The sequence below is a fragment of the Aspergillus ambiguus genome, assembly GCF_047715705.1.
Source record: "Aspergillus ambiguus strain CBS 117.58 unplaced genomic scaffold BDV59scaffold_1, whole genome shotgun sequence".
In the NCBI taxonomy this organism is placed as follows: Eukaryota; Fungi; Ascomycota; class Eurotiomycetes; order Eurotiales; family Aspergillaceae; genus Aspergillus; species Aspergillus ambiguus.
In genome coordinates this window covers 1,299,283-1,318,289 of record NW_027395514.1, presented here as the reverse complement: position 1 = coordinate 1,318,289, position 19,007 = coordinate 1,299,283, and the positions used below count along the sequence as shown (strand labels likewise).

At 52.0% G+C, this 19,007-nt stretch overlaps 7 protein-coding genes across 7 annotated transcripts; 3 read left to right on the top strand and 4 right to left on the bottom strand.

Moving 5' to 3' along the window:
- The first annotated feature begins 1,386 nt into the window (after nt 1–1,386).
- Nucleotides 1,387–2,460, top strand: cwc21 (U2-type spliceosomal complex subunit CWC21). The gene has a single exon (XM_073687844.1). The coding sequence runs from the start codon at nt 1,559–1,561 to the stop codon at nt 2,174–2,176; it is 618 nt and encodes a 205-aa protein (XP_073553340.1). The 5' UTR covers nt 1,387–1,558; the 3' UTR covers nt 2,177–2,460.
- BDV59DRAFT_197473 (ATP-dependent RNA helicase ECM16) lies at nt 2,324–5,962 on the bottom strand (the record flags this gene model as incomplete). Its single annotated transcript, XM_073692931.1, has 2 exons — nt 2,324–5,698; nt 5,759–5,962. 2 exons carry the CDS (start codon nt 5,960–5,962, stop codon nt 2,324–2,326), a joined length of 3,579 nt encoding a protein of 1,192 aa, XP_073553339.1.
- Nucleotides 5,963–6,155: 193 nt separating this feature from the next.
- BDV59DRAFT_6406 (uncharacterized protein) lies at nt 6,156–6,873 on the top strand. Its single transcript, XM_073696816.1, has 2 exons — nt 6,156–6,408; nt 6,471–6,873. The coding sequence occupies exons 1-2, from the start codon at nt 6,235–6,237 to the stop codon at nt 6,765–6,767; spliced, it is 471 nt and encodes a 156-aa protein (XP_073553338.1). The 5' UTR covers nt 6,156–6,234; the 3' UTR covers nt 6,768–6,873.
- On the bottom strand, nt 6,874–7,617 carry BDV59DRAFT_6407 (uncharacterized protein). The gene has a single exon (XM_073696817.1). It carries the CDS (start codon nt 7,370–7,372, stop codon nt 6,980–6,982), a length of 393 nt encoding a protein of 130 aa, XP_073553337.1. The 5' UTR covers nt 7,373–7,617; the 3' UTR covers nt 6,874–6,979.
- An 800-nt stretch (nt 7,618–8,417) lies between these two features.
- Nucleotides 8,418–11,060, top strand: BDV59DRAFT_6396 (uncharacterized protein). The gene is made up of 5 exons (XM_073696815.1): nt 8,418–9,525; nt 9,585–9,952; nt 10,002–10,458; nt 10,525–10,625; nt 10,682–11,060. The coding sequence occupies exons 1-5, from the start codon at nt 8,650–8,652 to the stop codon at nt 10,959–10,961; spliced, it is 2,082 nt and encodes a 693-aa protein (XP_073553336.1). The 5' UTR covers nt 8,418–8,649; the 3' UTR covers nt 10,962–11,060.
- Nucleotides 11,061–11,598: 538 nt separating this feature from the next.
- atrF (ABC drug exporter AtrF) lies at nt 11,599–16,288 on the bottom strand (the record flags this gene model as incomplete). Its single annotated transcript, XM_073692930.1, has 2 exons — nt 11,599–12,141; nt 12,197–16,288. 2 exons carry the CDS (start codon nt 16,286–16,288, stop codon nt 11,599–11,601), a joined length of 4,635 nt encoding a protein of 1,544 aa, XP_073553335.1.
- A 149-nt stretch (nt 16,289–16,437) lies between these two features.
- BDV59DRAFT_167152 (uncharacterized protein) lies at nt 16,438–17,068 on the bottom strand. Its single transcript, XM_073687843.1, has one exon. The coding sequence runs from the start codon at nt 16,741–16,743 to the stop codon at nt 16,567–16,569; it is 177 nt and encodes a 58-aa protein (XP_073553334.1). The 5' UTR covers nt 16,744–17,068; the 3' UTR covers nt 16,438–16,566.
- Between the last annotated feature and the right edge of the window lie 1,939 nt (nt 17,069–19,007).

Genomic DNA, 19,007 nt, shown 5'->3' with positions numbered 1-19,007 from the left:
TCTTTTCTGTCTACTCCCCCGTACAGTTGTTTACAGTTTGCTACAGATTTAATTTGTCCATGGCCTTTTTTCTCCTGTCACCTTTGTGGCAAACCAGTTTGTTTGATGTGATGAAATGAGGGCACGTTTCCATTCTTGTCGGTGGTTCTACTTTTTCTCTTTGTCCAAACATGAGGGATCGGCGTCTTAATTTGGTAAACGGGGGATACTGGGACATTGCACGCTTGACGAGACCTCGGCGGTTTTAACAAAATGGGACCTTGGACATACGGGAAGCATCCGGAAATAGGCAGGATGTCTTGAGCAGGTAGAGCTCTATGTCGGTATACAGGCAATGAAAAGTTTCATTACTATATGCTTCTATGTAGAATGTAGAATATTCATGTCATCCACCGTATCTTGTCCTCCGACGTATTTTGGCATCATTTCCATCCTGATCACTCACCTCCAAGCTCGTAACGAAGAGCATGTCTCGCCGTATACACAGGACACAATCTTTCGCATCCACGCATAATCCTGTTATTCCTACCGCCCCGTCCTCCAGTGGCAGATCATCCTGGACCGTCTTGCTTCCTCTCCTCAGGTAACGCTGGAAGTACGATTGCTCCGTGCTCCTATCGATCGATGATGCCGGCCTCTCTGATGATGAAGACCTCATCATCAAGTTACGGCACTTCTTTCTCGTCTTCCCCGAGAATGAACACCTGTTTCAGATTACATTGGTGCAAGATATCTCAGGTTTTGAGAGAAGCTCCACCGCGGGAAAAGTTATCACCTCTGTTGACTGGACGCACTGAGAAAGAACTTACGTGATATACAGTATCTGGGAGAGTATATCCCCGTACTGGGAGAGTATATCCCCGTACTGGGAGAGTATATCCCCGTACTGGGAAACAAGTCTTTTTTTTTTTTCCTAATATCTTTATCTGTTCCATCTATCCAATAAATGCCTTTATTAACCTCTAATTTATGGTGCACCGACAGAGTTAGGGTGAGTAGCGCGCAGCTGATGATGGCGCATTGGCTATAGAAGAGGAAGACTGCTGCTCCAGCATTGGCTAATGAGATATACGTAGGTACCTCGGTAGCGTTGAAGTAAATGTATACACGTTGCGCCGTGGGCAAGAATATGAGAGACAAGCAAGAGGTTAGGCCGAACAGACCCCTGAGGAGCCAACCCGGAGAAATTAAATAGCAGGCCACGAGCATATTTCTGAGTTATTTGTAATGGGCTTTCTCATTTTTGAGCCCACCGTACAGACGAGATGCTTGTAGATGTGTGCTCGGTGGCATCTCCAGTAGGTGCTGGCGATGGACAACCCTATCATCACGTGACTGATTCATATCAGCATCCCGAACGAACCTCAGCCAATCCACCTCACCCAACCTTCACACTGCATCAAAGCCCACGCACGAAAGCGCCGTTGTGACAATCACCCAAACCTCCGATCATCTTACTTTATCTACCAAGGAAAAGGAAGAGTTAGCAGACGAACTCGTCCAAAACGACGCCGACAAAAACAACCGCCACCGAAAGAAAACCGAATCCGAAAAGAACATGTCCTCCAACGTCGGCCTTTCCACCCCCCGTGGAAGTGGCACCTCCGGCTACGTCCAGCGCAACTATGCCTTCATGAAACCGCGCAACGCCGGCTACGGCGCGCCGTACCCGCCTGTCTCTGGCTCGAACGGCGACTCCGGACGGCCGTTCCGGCAGCGCCAGCCCGACAAGCAGATCCTGGAACATGACCGGCGGCGCGCGATCGAGGTGAAGGTCATGGAGGAGCGGGAGCGGCTGGAGGAGGCGAATGAGCGGATTGAGGAGGAGATGGCTGTAGCGAAGAAGGGGAAGACGAAGGGCAAGACGGAGGGGACGGGGAAGGAGGAGGGGGAGGCAGATGAAGGTGATGGCGATGAGGAGAGGGTGCTCTCCGAGGAGGAGATCGAGGAGCGGTGCGAGGCGTTACGGGCGCGGTTGCTGAAGGAGATGGATGAGGAGGAGGAACGGCGTGCCGGGCCACCGCCGAAGGAGAAGAGACAGTTCAAGGCGTATCAGGTGCATGAGCTTGCGGAGGCCAAGATCGAGGAGAGTGAGCGGTTGCGGAGGGCGTTGGGGATCAAGGAGGATCGGGAGACGGGGGAGATATCGAGTCGGGAGCGGAGACGGCGGGAGTAGGGTAGGGCAATTATTGAACGTTTCGTTTCTTCAATATGGTTACGGGTATGGGCTGGCGTTGGGGCTCGTGCATGCATAACTTATTTTCATGAGAAATGAGCTGATGTCTATCTATCTATCCGGGACATGGCATGGTATATGCATTCGTTAGGAACTGAACTTTTCAATCACCCAGCCCTCCTTGGCGTCCTTGCGCTGTATTACCTTCTTGGCCGGGAGCGGCCATCCACCGCGGCCGGGCTCGCTCACCAGGGATGGGACGACCCAGCATGCGCGCCGCGGGGGCACCCCATCGATGGGCTCCATCTTTCCGATCGGCTTGCCGTATTCGAGGAGCGGCGTGCCGTGGGCGATGGCCGAGAGCTGCAGGCCGCTGGGCACGACGAGCGGGAACATGCGGATCTTGGGAACGCCGTCAGACACCAGCGAGGGTGACGACTGCTGTAGATGGGAGTAGACTATGTACTGGGGCATTTCCTTTGCCGAGAGGCTGGCCAGGATGGACGACGGATGCACGTAGACGGCCTTTTCGGTGAGCTCGTGGGCGGGGCCGTCACGCGATTTGAACAGCGTGAGGTACGGCACGTCGATGGCGCGCTTGGGCGGGCGCTCCATCTCTGGGGGCGTGGGGGCGCGGTCGGCGCGGATGGCGACGTTGTCGATGAAACCGGCCGTGACGATCTGCTTGAGGGCCTTGATCTGCTTCTCGGTGGGCTCGGGCAGGCGGGCCTGGTACGCGGCGACGAGGCCCGGGTTGTTGGCGCGCACGATGTCCGTCAGCTGGCTGCGGAGCTGGGTGGCTTCTTTGAACGCTTTGGAGCGCAGGAACATCTGCTCGCAGAAGGCGTCCCCATCCCCGTCCGCGGCGTATCCGTACGCGCAGATCGCGGAGAGCGATTTGAGCGCGTCGGACGTATCGTCGTGTTTGCTGAAGAGACGATGGGCCCGCGCGTAGTCTTTGTGGCGTTGCTCGCGCGCGGTGTCTTCCAGGCGGTCTGCGTTCGTGTACACCGGCTTCTCTGTGTCGCCGGTGGCGGGCGCTGGCGTGGGGTCGATCTGGTTCTCCGGCACGAAGAGGTCACCCACGGCCAGGGCGGCGACCAGCGCGATGACGTACGGCATGCAGCCGTGCTGGTGGCCGATATGCAGCATCTTGCCGAACCGCGGCGACAGCGGGTATGTGGAGAGGCGCTGGCCGATGGGGGTGATCTTGCCGGCGGACGTGAGAGCGCCCAGGTTCTTCAGCAGCCTTTCGGCCTTGGCTAGTCCCTGGCGGCTGGGTGGCGTGGGGAACGGGAAGTTGATGACGTTGTGAAGCCCCATGCCCTTCATCTGGAGGACGACGCCCTCGATGGGGGTCCGGAGGATTTCAGGGTCGGTGTATTGCGCGAACTCGTTCTCGTAGACTGCAGATGAGTAGAGACGGTAGCAGTGGCCGGGCCCTGTTCGACCGGCTCGACCGGCTCGCTGGTTTGCGCTCGCTTTGCTGATCCAGTCAACTTGGAACTTTTGCACCCCGGTCTCCAGGTCGTATTTCTTCTCCTTGGCTCGTCCGCAGTCGAAGACGTATTTGATACCGGGAATGGTCAGACTGGTCTCGGCGACGTTGGTTGCCAGAACGATGAGTCGAGAGCCTTCTGGGGGCTCCTCGAACACCTTCATCTGTTCTTTTGTAGGCAGTTGGGAGTACAGCGGCAATACGTGAACTTTCGTGGACGAGCTCATCGCTTCCTCACCCAGGTCGAATTCGCCGTCATCCTCAGGCTCGTCCAGACCGGTGATCTCAAGGTCGCTGTCATCTTCTTCGTCATTACCGATGGTGGATAGGTCATTGTCGCCTAGGTCCAGGTCCTCTGCCTCGAGAGGCGCGTCGTTCGCCGAGATCTGGACTCTGGCCTGCGTAGATTCGCCACGTTGCGTGGGTTTGAAGGCCTGCTTCAAACGTTTGGAAAGTTGTCTGATCTCGTTCTGGCCCGTCAAGAACACCAACATGCCACCAGGGGGCAATTTGCGATGCCCCCGGGAGACTTTTCGGAACGCTTCCTCGACGTAATCACGACGTGTCCGTCGGGAAAAGTGCACGGTGACCGGGTACTGACGTCCCTCCGCCTGCACTAAAGGTGGCGGCCCCTGACGGAAGAGACTCGGGTTCTGGGTGAAATCGGATATGCGGAGGGTGGCGGACATGATTACGAGTTTCAGAGGCTTGACAGACGGGTCCTCTTTGCTCATTTCCTTCCGCAGGTCCACGATGCGGCTCACCATTCCAATGAGGATGTCTGTGTTCACACTCCGTTCGTGTGCTTCATCGATAACGATGATGGAATATTTGCTCAAAGAGAAGTCTTCGGCAATTTCTCGGATGAGAATACCATCGGTCATGAACTTGATCGCCGTCTTGCTGGAGACTGTGCTCTCAAACCGAATCTGATAAGACACTCGCTCGGAATACTGTCCCAACTCATCGCCCACACGGTTCGCCATACTGACGGCCGCAACTCGACGTGGCTGGGTCACAGCAATCATGCCCGGATTGGGGCTGTCAGGATGGCCGTAGCCAGCTTCGAAAAGAAACTGCGGAAGCTGAGTGGTCTTACCACTACCAGTAGCACCCCAAATCACAATCGCGGAGTTGTTATGAATTGCTTCCATGATCTTCTGCTCCTCTCCCACGACGGGAAGGCCGAGACGCGCATTCTGGATTTCCTCCGTGCGGTCGATGGACACTGTAAACGCTTTTCTGTTGGGATCGCCATGGGTCACCTGAAGCTCTAGGGGCAGTGGTTCTTCCTCGTAGACAGTGTTCTTCACGGGTTTTTTGGACTCCGGTATGAAGGCTTGCTGTTCTTCAGACACGACTGGGCCGGTGGTAGGGGTGAATCCCACCGTTTCGTTGATTTGCTGCCTTGCCCAAGCCTTGAAAGAAGATTGACGAGGCTGGGTGTCTTCTTCATCTTCATCGTCATCGTCATCTTCCTCTTCTTCATCCTCTTCATCATCCTCGCTTTCACTCCCATCGTCGGATGCGCCGGCGGAAGATCCGTCCGATTCGCCGCTGTCTTCGTGGTCATTTCCTTCCTCTTCGGCACTCCCCGAATCACTTTTATCCTCATCGCCCGAGCCGAATCCATCCCACTCCGGTTCCTGGATCTTTACAATAGTCGGCTTTGCTTTGGGCGCACGTTTTCGCTTCTTTAGTATCGGAAAACCGTCGGGGCCAAGTTCCAGAGGACGCTTCAATCCACTACCGACAGCCGCGGGCTCGGCTTTCTTAGGCGCCTCTTCGACTCTATACTCATTCGACTTCAATTGCGGCAGCGAATCATCCGAATCATTGTCCGATAATTCTGGCTCAAAGGCGGGTTCCGAGCGAACAGGTGCAGCAACTGCTGTTACGTCGTCTGTAGCGGGTCTCTTTCGTTTTCCTAATTCCTTGGAACTCTGAAGGACCGACGTATCAATCTTCGACTGCGCGAGTTTTTTCAGCAGCTCGAGATTTTCTTCCTTCTTTAATTTATTTTCCTGCGGGAGATGTTAGAACAGCGTTGTCGCGAAAGTTAGTCTGGGCCGAATCTTGCGCACAATGTATTTATCCAGGCGTTTTTGTTTCTTCGATGAGCCCTTAGGATTCTGATCCCTTAATTCCTCCCTCAGCTTCTCTCGCCTCGCTTCTTTGTCATTTCTTGAGGTCGGCGCTATCTCGGCCGCATTGGTGTCAACCGGAGCGGCTCTTGCATCGCGCTGCTTGTTCTTCTGCTTGCGCTGGCGGGGAACAAACTTCGGCATGATGTATATGTAATAAGACCTTTGTCTCACAAAGGACAAAGGAATATTACTCTCACAGGAGCAAAATCGAGCGAGTGGGTGGTGACCGTTGCAGGAAGATTGACGGAAAAAATCAGGCGGCGGTGAAATTCTGCCGGAAAGCGGTGGGCGATAAAGTCCAGTCTACCGCCTTCACCGCCCGGACGTCCACCACCACTTACGGAGTACTGTGACGATCTTCAACAGCCTCCAAGTATCGCTGGTCTTCTTGGACCAGACATACAACCTCCAACATGGCTGATCCTTTCGATCTCAACCAGTTTCAGGAAACCTTAAACCTTCCCTTTCCCGCTGCTACCAAGCAAGCTGCCGGGGTCGTAAAGGGAATCCAAACAGATGTCATGCGCATAAGCTTCAGTGATAGGATTTTGATAACGATTTCGCAAAAAGGAAGACTTGGGCATTGGGTATGTAGGCACAGCTGCAATCCGCACATCCTCATTAATTCCGTTACATTGACCGATTGCAGTTGCATGTCCCGATGGAAAATAGAAACCCAGGAACAGAAGGGATGCATACGTTCTCCGATTCTGGAGATGACAGTCTTCTCCCACTGAGCAGTCTGACTGCCACTTCATTGCTGGGTGGCAGGGCTCCCGGTCATGACACAGTTGGTCAGCTCTATGCTCGTCAAATCGCTAGCGCTATTGCGATGAAAAACCCCAGCGAAAAGCGTCTGCTCGTGGTCGGACTTGGGCTTGAAACAGCGGATGCTGATCGAGATGTTTTCTTCGATATAATAGACCTTGTCCTACGATGCATATAATCTGCCAGAATGATCCTGTTCCGAGCACGACGAAGGGCCTAGTACGAATTACGTCTCCACCTTCTCTAATCTAATTTCACCAATGATAAAGTAAACGCTAAATGCATGGGGACTGCACACTGAACTTTCCTCCGATCTGAATCAATGATTCCCCATTCGTCTCCGCCAGTAGCCACCCAGGCTACACACTTTCAAATCCAAATCGAGAATCCTTATCCCTGGATCTTTTTCTTCTTGCGCTCAACCCTAAGGGTCGGGATTCTTAGTGAATGAACAAGCTGGCACAGTCTCTCCCTTTCGTCCGGGGTGAAGCCTCTGAACCTGATTTCTCCAAGGAACTGGAATGCGCCGCCAAACAGGGCCTTAACTAGGTCGGTTTCGTTGAAGCCAGGAGGGTTCCAGTTCTCCGTAGCGACGATGGTGAGAGAATGAACCCTCAGCGGCTCGGCCATCCTCAAAGTCGTTATGAAATCTGCAAAATCCCAACGACGCTTTACCGCGATTCTGAAGTCCTCCGCCCCAATAAGAAAGATTACAGAGCCATACGATCTCTGCCAATCAACCTGTTCAAGGCGGCATGGATATTCGAGCCATTTGTCGTACATCTTGTTGCGGCAGCATCCAAGTCGATATGGATGGCGTCGAAGCAGGCGTGCAGAGGAATCCCCGTATGACCGGAGGATAAGTCTGCGATAGCTCAACGAATGATAGAGTGCAATCGTCGCTTCGTGGTAGATGGCATGGCACGCCTGGAGAATGGCCAAGTCTGCTATCCTGCAGCGTGGAAGCCTGCCAATTTCCAGAGCCTCATTGTCACTTCTAAACAGTATCTCATAGATTCTGCACCTGACGTCAATCGGGAGACGAAATAGGTGACAACGCAGGTATCGATTGCCGCTGATCAGGACGTCTCGCACCAGCTTGCTCGCTTCACTAACGATAAGCTTGCGATAGCTTTCCTGCCTTTCGTGCGCGGTCAGCTTGGGAGCAGCTGCACCCTGTACATCATTCGCAAACTTATAGAATCGAACGGTGATACTGTAATCGGATGTGCGGTTAGTGAGGGATCAATCTAGCGACACGATAGTGATCGGCTCACCCGGGGTTGGAAGGATCGAGTCGATTGTATTTTTGGATGGGCGAAGAAGCTTCTGACTTTTTCTCTTCTTGGTGACTTGTGTCGATCTCTCTTGTATTCACATCGGGCCCCCAGTTAACCCTGCGGGATCGGATGGTTATTCGCTGAGCCGACATCAGGAGTGGTATGGAAGTGAGAAAGTGAGTGGTAGAGGAGGCTTGAGCCTCGCAGTAGATGAACCACGTGGTTGACAGCGTGGGCTGAGTGAATAAAGTGCATGTTACGACGTGAATGTCTACTATATCAGCCGAGACTGTACAGGTATTCGATAATCGTGGCATACATTTCTTTGCGTTTAGGCTCTCCTGTGCACCCTTTTGATATACACAAAGGACCTATTCTATAGGGGATTTAAGCTTAGACCAGTATAGGCGGAATATCTAAGGCGCTATTAGAATCATGTTGTGTTCTACATACTGGCTCCAGGCATCAAGGCACCAGCATCGCCCACGTCACGTGGTGATAAGCCTTATTGTATTCCGATTACTTCTTTCAGCACAACAACTTCGTCTCCCCCATCCTCCTCCTTCTCTTCCTTTCTCAGCCTTTACATATCCTTCTACTTCTCCTGTCATATCTTCATAATAACTAATATATTCCTCAGGCGAGATCTGAAGTCGGAAGAATCCGCCGTTCCTGAGCCGCGTACCCCAAGTTTGGTGACGTCGTGTCTCGTACCTGGACTTTTCCCCTACAACGTGTGAACCCTTCGTTGTCGCACGTCGATCTTCACAGACGCTCAAAATGAGCAGTGAGGACGATGTGAATGATCCCGATCTTAGAGCGGCCATCGCTGCTTCGTTGGGTGAGTTTCCAAGTGAGAATAGCCAATCCAACGGAAACCCGAATGATGTTGTCGACTTGACGGCGGAGGACTCCGACTCTGATGTGATCCCGGTTTTCCCCAAGTCGAACTCAGTCGTTGGCTCTGAAACCGACAGTGGTAGCAATGAAACCGTCGATAATGACAGCGAAGATGAGGACATCAAGAAAGCCATCGCGTTGTCTATGCAAGACCTCACTCGAGAAGACGATGGTCCTATGGAGATCCCCACCGTCAAAGACAGTGACAAGTTACAAGATTTGGACAAAACTCCGGGTCAGAATTCCGCTTTACCAGCCGAGCAACGGCCTCATCAACCGTCCGGGATCTTGGGGTTGGACAGAAAGCAGATGGAACAGGAACGTCTTGCACGGCTTGCGAAGAGGAAAGCAGAAAATACCCCTGGGGCAGATCATCCCAGAACCAAACATTCGAAGACTGAGAAATCCTCCATAGGGAATTATGATGGGCCTTATCTTGCAGTTCCAAGTGCACAAACTGACGCTTCGATTAACTCTAATAGCTCCAGTACAGGCGTTGCCAGCACTGACCTGAAGCCTCAAGCCCCATCTACTGAATCTTCGGTACAATTCCCAAATGGAGTGGTTAAGAAGACGTGGACATTTGGTTGTCTTCGACAGGGTGACGACATCAAGATTGAGGAAGTCTTCCAGAAATCGGATCTGAAAGTTGCTGCCGTGAGCTCATTCATGTGGGACATCGACTGGCTATTCTCGAAAATGGATGTAGCCAACACCCGGTTTGTCTTGATTATGCAGGCCAAGGATGAAGCCACGGTCAGTTAAACACGCCTCCATCACTCCTGCGACTGAGCTAATGATTATCTATTGAATAGAAAAGGCAATATAGGCAAGAAACAACCACCATGCGCAATTTGAAACTATGCTTTCCGCCAATGGAGGGCCAGGTGCACTGCATGCACTCAAAGTTGATGGTGCTCTTCCACCCTGGGCACGTCCGAATCGTAGTCCCAACAGCCAACTTGACTCCATATGACTGGGGCGAAATGGGTGGTGTTATGGAAAACACTGTGTTCCTCATCGACCTTCCACGGTTAGACCCGGGCTCCGAAGGTGTCGATACCGATTTCAAAAAAGAGTTGATCTACTTCCTGGAGGCCAGCACAGCGTACGAAATGATCATTTCTAAGCTGCATGAGTATGACTTCAGCAAAACCGCGCATATCGCATTCGTTCATAGCATGTGAGTGTCTATCGCTCTGATAAAAAGTTCCTACAATCTGACAAAACAGTGGCGGTTCCCATGTCGGAGAGTCACGCACTCGGACAGGCCACTGTGGACTGGGACGCGCCGTGCATTCCCTTGGGCTGCGGACCTCCAGCCCGCTCAGCATTGACTTCGTGACATCATCCATAGGGAACCTGAGCGACGAATTCATGAGATCAATTTATTTTGCATGCCAAGGTGATGACGGTATGATCGAATACACATTCCGCAACGCAAAGCGGCTCGCAGCCAACAAGAGCTCCCATGCCCCGGAATCCATCGACGAACGCACCGCCGCAGAATGGAAGGACAGATTCAGAGTTTATTTCCCCTCGTTGGGTGTCGTTAGCAATTCGAAAGGCGGCACCCCAAGCGCCGGCACTATCTGCTTCCAGTCGAAGTGGTATTCCAGTCCTACATTCCCGAGCCAAGTCCTACGGGATTGCGAGAGCCGACGGTCCGGGGTGTTGATGCATAACAAGGTGAGTCCTCGTGCAATAAATCTATTTCCAGTCGCAGGTTTCCGTCTAACGGCTTTGTTCCGTTAGCTCATATATGTGCGTTCCGATGAGCCAATCCAACTACCGGATAACAGACAGTGTCGCGCGTGGGCCTATATCGGAAGTGCGAACTTGTCAGAAAGCGCATGGTGAGTTGGCGACTTCCTTTCAAATATGTCCAAAATGTAGCTCTAATATAGACTAGGGGCCGACTTGTCCAGGACCGCGCGACTAAAGGTCCCAAGCTCAACTGCCGGAACTGGGAGTGCGGCGTCCTCGTGCCTGTCATTGAACAGACAGAGACCAAAGATCCAAAAGGCAAGGCCTGTGAAACCCAGGCTTCTGGCTCTGCGGTCACATCTGGGAACAAAGAGTCTGGAGACATGCTAGATAGCTTTGGAGAGGCAGTCCCTGTGCCAATGGTTATTCCTGGGAAAAGATTCGGGGCTAGAAGAAAGCCTTGGTTCTTCATGGAGGCTGAGTGAGGTACGACGACAGATGCCTCCGGTTATTGGACGACCAGCGGGGTACATTTCGGCTTCATTGCCTATCTATTCTTGCTAATTCCCTAGCGGAACTTCTCCTCAAGCCCTCGCATTTCTTCTTACACATTAATCGTGGCGATCGGTACTTGGATCAGGTCAGGACTGGACGGGAAGTAACCTTACGTATTTCTGAAATAATGATTCCCTGGTATAGTACGGGGGAACATAGATTAAACCTCCTGAGATGTTCCTGCTGGTTCGTAGTCACTGAAGAACATAGATTAAGTACTGACAAGCAATACAAGGCGTTTCAATCGTTGAAGCAGGCTACCGGCTCAAATTTGGGAAGTGCCTGGGATATTCGGTCGGTCAGGTATGGTTCGACGAGGGTACTTGCTGTTTGGGTGTTGAGGTGAGGGTGCGTCTGGAGGGTGAGAAGAGGGAAGCTATCTACAGTACCTAGGTATTGGACACGAATATATGAACATTAGTATTGGTATTCAATGACGCCCTATATATGCGCGCTGTCTATCCGAACAAAAGAAAGTGCTTTTTTTTCTCTATCCTCCAAAAAAAAATCCTTTTTGTTGTTATTCTGAAACGCTCTAAGACCAAGAGAGCATCACTGACAAATGATCTACTTCTGCTCTTTACTCGACTTCTTTGAAAAGAGCTTCTTCACGCCATCGAACACGGCCCCAATCAAGCCAAACACGTAGCCAATTCCAAAGGACCAGCCGCGAACACGCACGGTGTAAATGAAGAAGTAAACAAGGAGCCAGTTGATAATGACGAACGCCAAGAAGATGCCGAAGCAGCGCCACTTGTCGCCGTCATGGACGTTGAGGGTCTTCATGTACTCGGAGCCGTTGCTGTAAGGGCAGTACTGGCAGTCTGAGGTGGCGTCACCGTTAATCAGGTATCCGACACCCGCAATGTTGGAAACGAAGTTGCCCGCATACTCCTGGCAGGTCTGACCCGGGGGCGGGTTGAAGTGGGTAGCTTCTTGGGAGGCGCATTCGATCTGGACTGAAGGGAACACGCTGGAAATCACGCCGCGCAGCCACCAGGTAACGGGGTTGACATAGTACATCCAATACTTCCAGAAGACAGGGTAATCCTTGTACGGACGGACGATACCGTTGAACAAGTTGCACATGACGAAAAAGAATGGAAGGACCTGAAGTTGTGTTAGTAGTTGGTGGGAGACAGGAAGATGCAATAGGTTGACTTACGTTGGAGATGACAGTGAAGGACGGCGCAAACGCGCAGATCCACTGCCCCCAGCTGGCCTGGAACATGAAGAAGAGCATCGACATAAGGAAGACGTAGCCGGCACTGCTGGAGTCGGTCGGGAAACCAACGGGATAGTACCACAGGAGCCAGTAGATGAGTGCAGAGACGATCGCCATCGGGATTTCACAGACAATGCTGGCAGTGCAGAAAGCAAACCATCCGTAGATACGGCTAGGGTACTCGCGGGCCTCCCAGAGTGCACGGTTGATGTAGAACTTGGGCACCACACTGTTCATAACGATGGGTGGGATAAGAATGATCAAGAAGATCGAGAACATCCGGTTCTGCATACTGGCAACAGAGTTGTCCAACATCCAGAAGGTGAAACCGTTAAAGATACCGATAATCACGCTAACAAACAGCTTTCCGTAGTAGTAAGACGGGTCTCTCCAGTATTGCTTGAAAAGACGCTCCGTGAGCAGACGCGTCTGGACCCAGGTGGGAGCCGCAAACTCATACTGCACGCCTTTCTCCTCAATGGGGATTTTACTGCGCTCGTCCCGGATATGCTGGATTTCGTCCAAGATTTTGCGGTTCTGTTCAGAGTTGCGCCACAGCTCGTTCCAATCGATAGCCTTGCCATCCTTCTGAGTCGCCTTTGCGGCGGTTTCGAGAATAAATTCCGCAACGTTCTTGGATGGAGGGCAAACCACCCCGCGGTCCGCAAAGTACTTGATCACATCACAACCATCCTTGCCCACGGGGCCAAAGTAGAACGTATTACCGCCAGGGTTCAAAGCCAGGATCATGTCGAATTGTTGGATGAGCATGGACGAGGGCTGATGAATCGTGCACACAATAGCCTGGCCGGCTTGGGAGAGCTTCTTCAAGAATCTCACAATCGAAAATGCAGCTTGGCTGTCGAGTCCACTAGTGGGCTCGTCGAGGAATAGAAGAAGACTAGGCTTGGCAGCGAGCTCGACACCAATGGTCACTCTCTTCTTCTGCTCGACGTTCAGAGATCCGATGATCGCATCCTGGATATCCTCAAGCTCCAGGAGATCGACGATCTGATCGACATAATCCAGCTTCTCTTGCCGGGGAACATGTCTTTCCTGTCGGAGGAGAGCTGAGAATTCCAGAGCCTCACGGATGGTCGAGGTGTTGTCGTGGAGGTCCATCTGCTCGCAGAACCCAGTCCCTCTTTGGAAGTCCGTTCCCAATGGGTGTCCGTCGACAAGCATATCACCAGTGACGACACCCATCTTCTGACGTTGAGCCAAGGTGTTGAGCAAGGTGGTCTTTCCTGCACCAGAAGCACCCATCAAAGCAATCATAAGACCCGGCTTTGCGTATCCGTTAACACCGTTCAGAAGTTTTCTCGTTCCATTGCCATAAGGCACGGTGTATTCGACATCCGACCAAGTAAAGATCCGATCGCTAGAAGAAATTCGGTTGAAAGTGTCGGGGTTACCAGACGACTGGGCTTCTCCACGCGACAAGGCTGCACTGTCATTCGCACTCTGAACCTTCTCCTCGTCGTTGGGCTTGCCAGTCTGTGCCTTCATCTTCGAGGAGCGGCTAGACCGCTTGAACACTAGGGCACCGCCGCCGCCGCCGACGAAAGAAAGAACCTCAGCAGCAACAACGGTCACCAAAAGATACAAGACGGTAAAAGCGATGACAACACCGAAGTTGCGCCACATGTGATGCCGGGTGAACTGGAAGGTTTCCTCGAGATAACGACTTCCGGAGACGCTCGTCTGGCCGAGCTCAGATCCTGTAAGAGCACAACCCTGGTACCTTGGGTCTACTCCTGGGCCTTGAGGAACCAATTGAGAAGGAGCACATTCCATAACACGGTTCGCGAACTCGTTAGATAGGACGGCTTCGTAACTGTACGAGATCGGGTTCACGTAGAACAGCCATCCAAACCAGATCGATCCATTGATCAGGTCTTGTTTGGGAATAACGTAACCAACGAACAGAATCAAGACGTTGAGGGCAATACCACTGAACCGCACCGCATCATCGATCGTCGGGGATAAGGCCGCGAACATACGGTACAGAGACGTGATGGCAAAAGTAGTCGTATACACAAACAAGAAGTAGATGAAAAATTTGGAAACATCCACGTCGAGTTCAGTCAGAAAGTATACGATGATAGTGAACGGCACAACCATACAAAAGATGGCCGGGAAATCCACTACCACTCTGGCGATGGAGACGGCAGATGGGCGGTAAAAAGCGTAGTCCTTATGACGTGCAACTATTCCACGGCCAGTGACTGCAGGCATCAGTTCAGTCAGCTGCAACCAACCGAGGAATAGAATCGAGAAGAAGAGGGCACCGCCGCGTGAGAAGGCGCCGCTCGTATCCAAAGATTCACCATAGAACAAAGACGAGACAATCAGAGCGTTAGAGATGATGATAAAATACTTGGTGTAGAGAGAAGTCTTGTCACCCCACAGGAGCCAGAATTCGCGCTGCACACAAGCCAGAACTTGACGGACGAGGGAGACGGTATAGCTCGACTTCTTCGAAACGGTTTTACTCTTTGACTGCGCAACCGATTTCTGGAAACGGCGGGTGTCTTCCTGATTGGTTTCCTGGAGGAGTTGTTCATAGTTGCAGACGTCATTCCAAATACGCTTGTACGCGTCACTCTGTTTGAAAATAGCCTCCAACTCCTCAGCGGTCTTGGGCGTCGATGCTTCACGGCCAGGCTGGAATTGGCGCGCATTCGGGTCACAAAGCGAAGTAAGAAAATCGGCAGTGGTGGACTGTTCCGGACAGTAGAATCCGAGATTGACAAAGTACTCCTTGGCCTCGTTGGCAGGCCCCTGGTAGAGCATGCGACCCCCGTCGATGACCAAAACTTTGTCCATCAGCTCGTAAATACTCTCGCCTGCCTGGTACAAAGTAACCAAGGTGGTCCGCTTGCTGACGTCCGTCATGATACGGAGGGACTTGGCGTAATCTAGAGCAGTACTGGCATCCAAACCTCTGGTAGAGTTATCCCAACAGACAACCGACGATTTAGTTGCAAGAGTTTCGGCAATACTGACACGTTTCCTCTCGCCACCGGAAACACCACGAACGTACTCATTACCAACGAGGGTGTCCTTCGTGTGGGTGATGCCGAACATTTTCAGCAGGGCATCGATGATGATTGGGATGCTAGCCTTGTCGTGCTTTCTGGTCTTGTTAATCAGAGAAAACTTCAAGGTCTGCCAGACCGTGAGATTGGGGAAGTGCTGATCATCTTCCTGGTTGTAGTTGACTTCGCCACGGAAGTGTCTGTGTTGCTCCTTGGCCGAGAGACCTCCATAGTTAATCTCACCCTCGACTCCAGCAAACGCATCTCGGTCATTCGCGATGGTCTTCAGAAAGGTCGAGCAACCGGCACCGGGACGGCCCAGCACCAACATCATTTCTCCCTCTCGGATGGCTCCACTGAAGTCATGCAGCAGGTCCCGCACGGGAGGGGGTTTCCCAAAATGAAGCGGCGGGATAAACCGACAAAGGATCTTGTACAGATCTGGCCCGAAGGTACCTACGACGGCGTCCGGGAGCGTGCGAACGAACGAGGCACCAGTCTCAACGCCCTTCACCGTAACGTTCTTGAAGACCACGCCCACCTTCTTCGCGGGCTCTCCTGCCGTGGTGCGTCGCTCCAGGTGGCCACCCATCAGAAAGTCGCTGAGGTCGAAGCCACCTTTGTACTCGTCGGACTCATCCTCTTCATCGAGAGCCTTTTCTTCGTCACGAGCGTGGCTAGCGCGGGCGGAGGCTAGTTTCTGTAGTCGAGAACCTTCCCTGGTGGTCGAGCGGGTCTTGTGAAGACTCAGACGAGTCAATTCCTTCTTCATCTCCTCAAAATCCTCCATGGCGGCCCGACGGGAGACGGGCTCGCCCTGATCCTGTTCACCCCATCGGCCCTCCACGGACAAGTCGGATACACTGGTCGAGTTGGATGACAAGGTATGATCTGAAGAGACAACCTGATTGCTATAAGTATGGACCTCCTCCTGCGCCCCAGGAGGGGGGGCATTGAGGGAGTCCTGTGGCTGACGAGATTCGTCAGCCATTTCGTGATGGCTAGTAGTGGAGAGCCCTTTTATCGGCACGGTTTTCGGGGGTATCGAATGAAAAGGTGGTCGAGTCACTAAGAATAAAGATTAATTCTGGGAGGTATGCCTGAGATGGAGATCCCTGCTTGTCAGGCAAGAAGGCAAGAGATATAGAAAGGTTGTAGAATATGCAGGTATAAAAGTATATACAGATGGCAAGGAAACGAAAAGGAAAAAAGGAAAAAGAAAGTCTATAGTCGGAGGTTTGGCTTTTGTCTTTCAAAGAGGGGAGATGGTCAAATATACAACCGCCATGCCACAACTATGAGGCCGACAAAGAATAGAAGAGAGAGAAACGGCATTGCATCATGGTTATAAACGGCTGACTCCGATACTAACTCCGGATGGCGAAGCGGGAAAAAATGGTTGGATTTGTCAGGAATCCGAGTGCAACAGGGTCCAACGTTTGGCATCCGAGCAGAGACGGAATTAACCAGTCAATCAGAAGGCAGAACGAGGCCACACAATATCCGTGTTATCGACGACAGCCGAACTGTGGATCTAGTGACCCAGACTAGTCCATGTCGTTAGCAGAGAAGGATGGCAAAAGGGAAAAAAATAGGAGCTATGGTGGGTCCGGAAGAGTGAGTGGGTATGAGTCCACATGAGTCAGGCATGGATTTGGAACCTGATAGCTTCACTGGGAGAGGTCGCCTTGAAAGTCAGCCATCGGGAGGAGCGATCAGGATAGGCCGTGATGCATGGGCCAAGGGAGAGTTGAAAAACAGTCGACTTACGATGAAGGAGGGGAGAAGTTGATAGAAACGAATTCGGATGGTCGTCGATGGGAGAAATGAAGAATAACCCAATGCGGCTAGTGTCCCGGAGATAAGGTCGGGAATTAAAAAAAGAATCAGTCAGCAACCGCCCGCGGCTGACGATTCTGCCTTTCCGGGGTTGTCATTGGCCCTTCGGAAGCCCAGCACCAAGCCCTAACTGGATATCTACATTATTCAGCCGCTGGACTCGTGCGTCTCAACCACACGATGCCTATGTTTCTACCTCGGTGGCATAATTCGCACTTTTCAGGATTATGATACGTGCGGAGTACACAGTATGTGCCTCTCGAGATCATCTATCCCCCTGATTCCATCTGGTTCTATTCTCGATGATTCTCCTCCGTCCCCGTCCCCCACCATCAAGGACTAATCACGAATCAGCAATCATTCATGCACCCAGCAGCCTGATAAAGATTCGATTCATTCTGCTTCCACGCGTGCTGACCAATGCCAGAATGTACCATCCCCGTCCACGGAACCAAAAATCCAATCAAAAGTCTCCGAGGATCGTCGGCATCCGGGTAGACTCCCGCTTCCCTCCCGTGGCCCCGATCTCTGGCGCTGGGAAATTGAACCCGATAAGGAGCGGAGCCGCTGCAATTTCACGGTACCCATCAATCAAGCATCGCCTATTATTCGGGTGAACTCAGCGGCTGCTTGTCCTTCCCACCTCGTCCTCGGATTCTGTGCATGCGTTCGGCTACTTCCGTCACACCGCCTTCGTCCGTGCCCGCCTTCATCGACAGGTCTAGAGCGCCACCGATCAACATCCAAGTCTTTTTATGTCCTGCACATTGGATTGATCATCTTGGTTGTTCATGTCACTGCTATTCCACTTGGCGTTCAATCGTTTGGCAGTCACCTCGCTTAGGTTCTCACCGCACCGGGTCTATCACATGGTCTCTGCGCTCCCAACCAGCTCGCAAAGCAAACAACAATTTATCAGCAACAATCGCGTCATTGTGTTATCTGACCTATTTCTCGTAATCTAATCAACCTCCCCCGCGGGGCAGGACAGACCTCATCGCCTTTCCCCGTCCAAGTTTAAGTTTCCCAACACCACGAGGACCATATTTGGTCCCATCGCGGATCACCCAGCCATACGGAGAATGTCGTGATGCAAGCATCGCGTTTCTCGTTTGGGCTGCAATTCCCTCAATCATGCATGTGTACAAAACCACTGTGTCATGAAGTCCACCTATCTGTCGCTTACCCAAATGGGAAATCAGTCCCTAGGTGGCTAACAAATTCCTGGCCGTAACTCCACCAGATCTCACATTCGGTGGGCCATTACAGATCGCCTAAGAAAAAAAGGTCTAGGGGCACTGGTCCATGGCATTATTTGCCCTGTTTCCTGTTCCAAATCCGATTTCGCCGGTTACCTTCTGCCCCAGCCAATGACATAGAGTCCGCCTGTTTTGTACAGATATCTTTCTGGTTTTGCATCTCGCAGCTTCGTCCAAAGACCTGATATGCAGAAATAGTATTGTTGGGTTCACTCTGTGCGCTTATCATACAATTTCGAGGCAAAATGCCCGCCTGCTTGCTGTGTTCCTTTATCTTCGACCTGACTTTCCTTAGGAATATGCATTTCACGTATGGTCTCTGATGATAACTCAGGTTCACTTCTAATTTTGATCGTTCGATAATTTCGTTGCCTTTAAAACCGGGCATGGGATACTTACTGCTTATGATGAAGTATCATTAGGGAGTCCTCTATCTAAGCCGGTCGGCGCATTGTTATTGGAATATAAATCTCCATAGTATGTAAAGAAACGTTTGGTGCCCTTATTCGAGTGAAAAGGACAAACAAGATGGAGATGGGAAGTCATCAGGCACCCCGTGGAAGAGACCTCAATGAACTTACGATTATTCGCCTGGAGCCGGAAACAATCCAC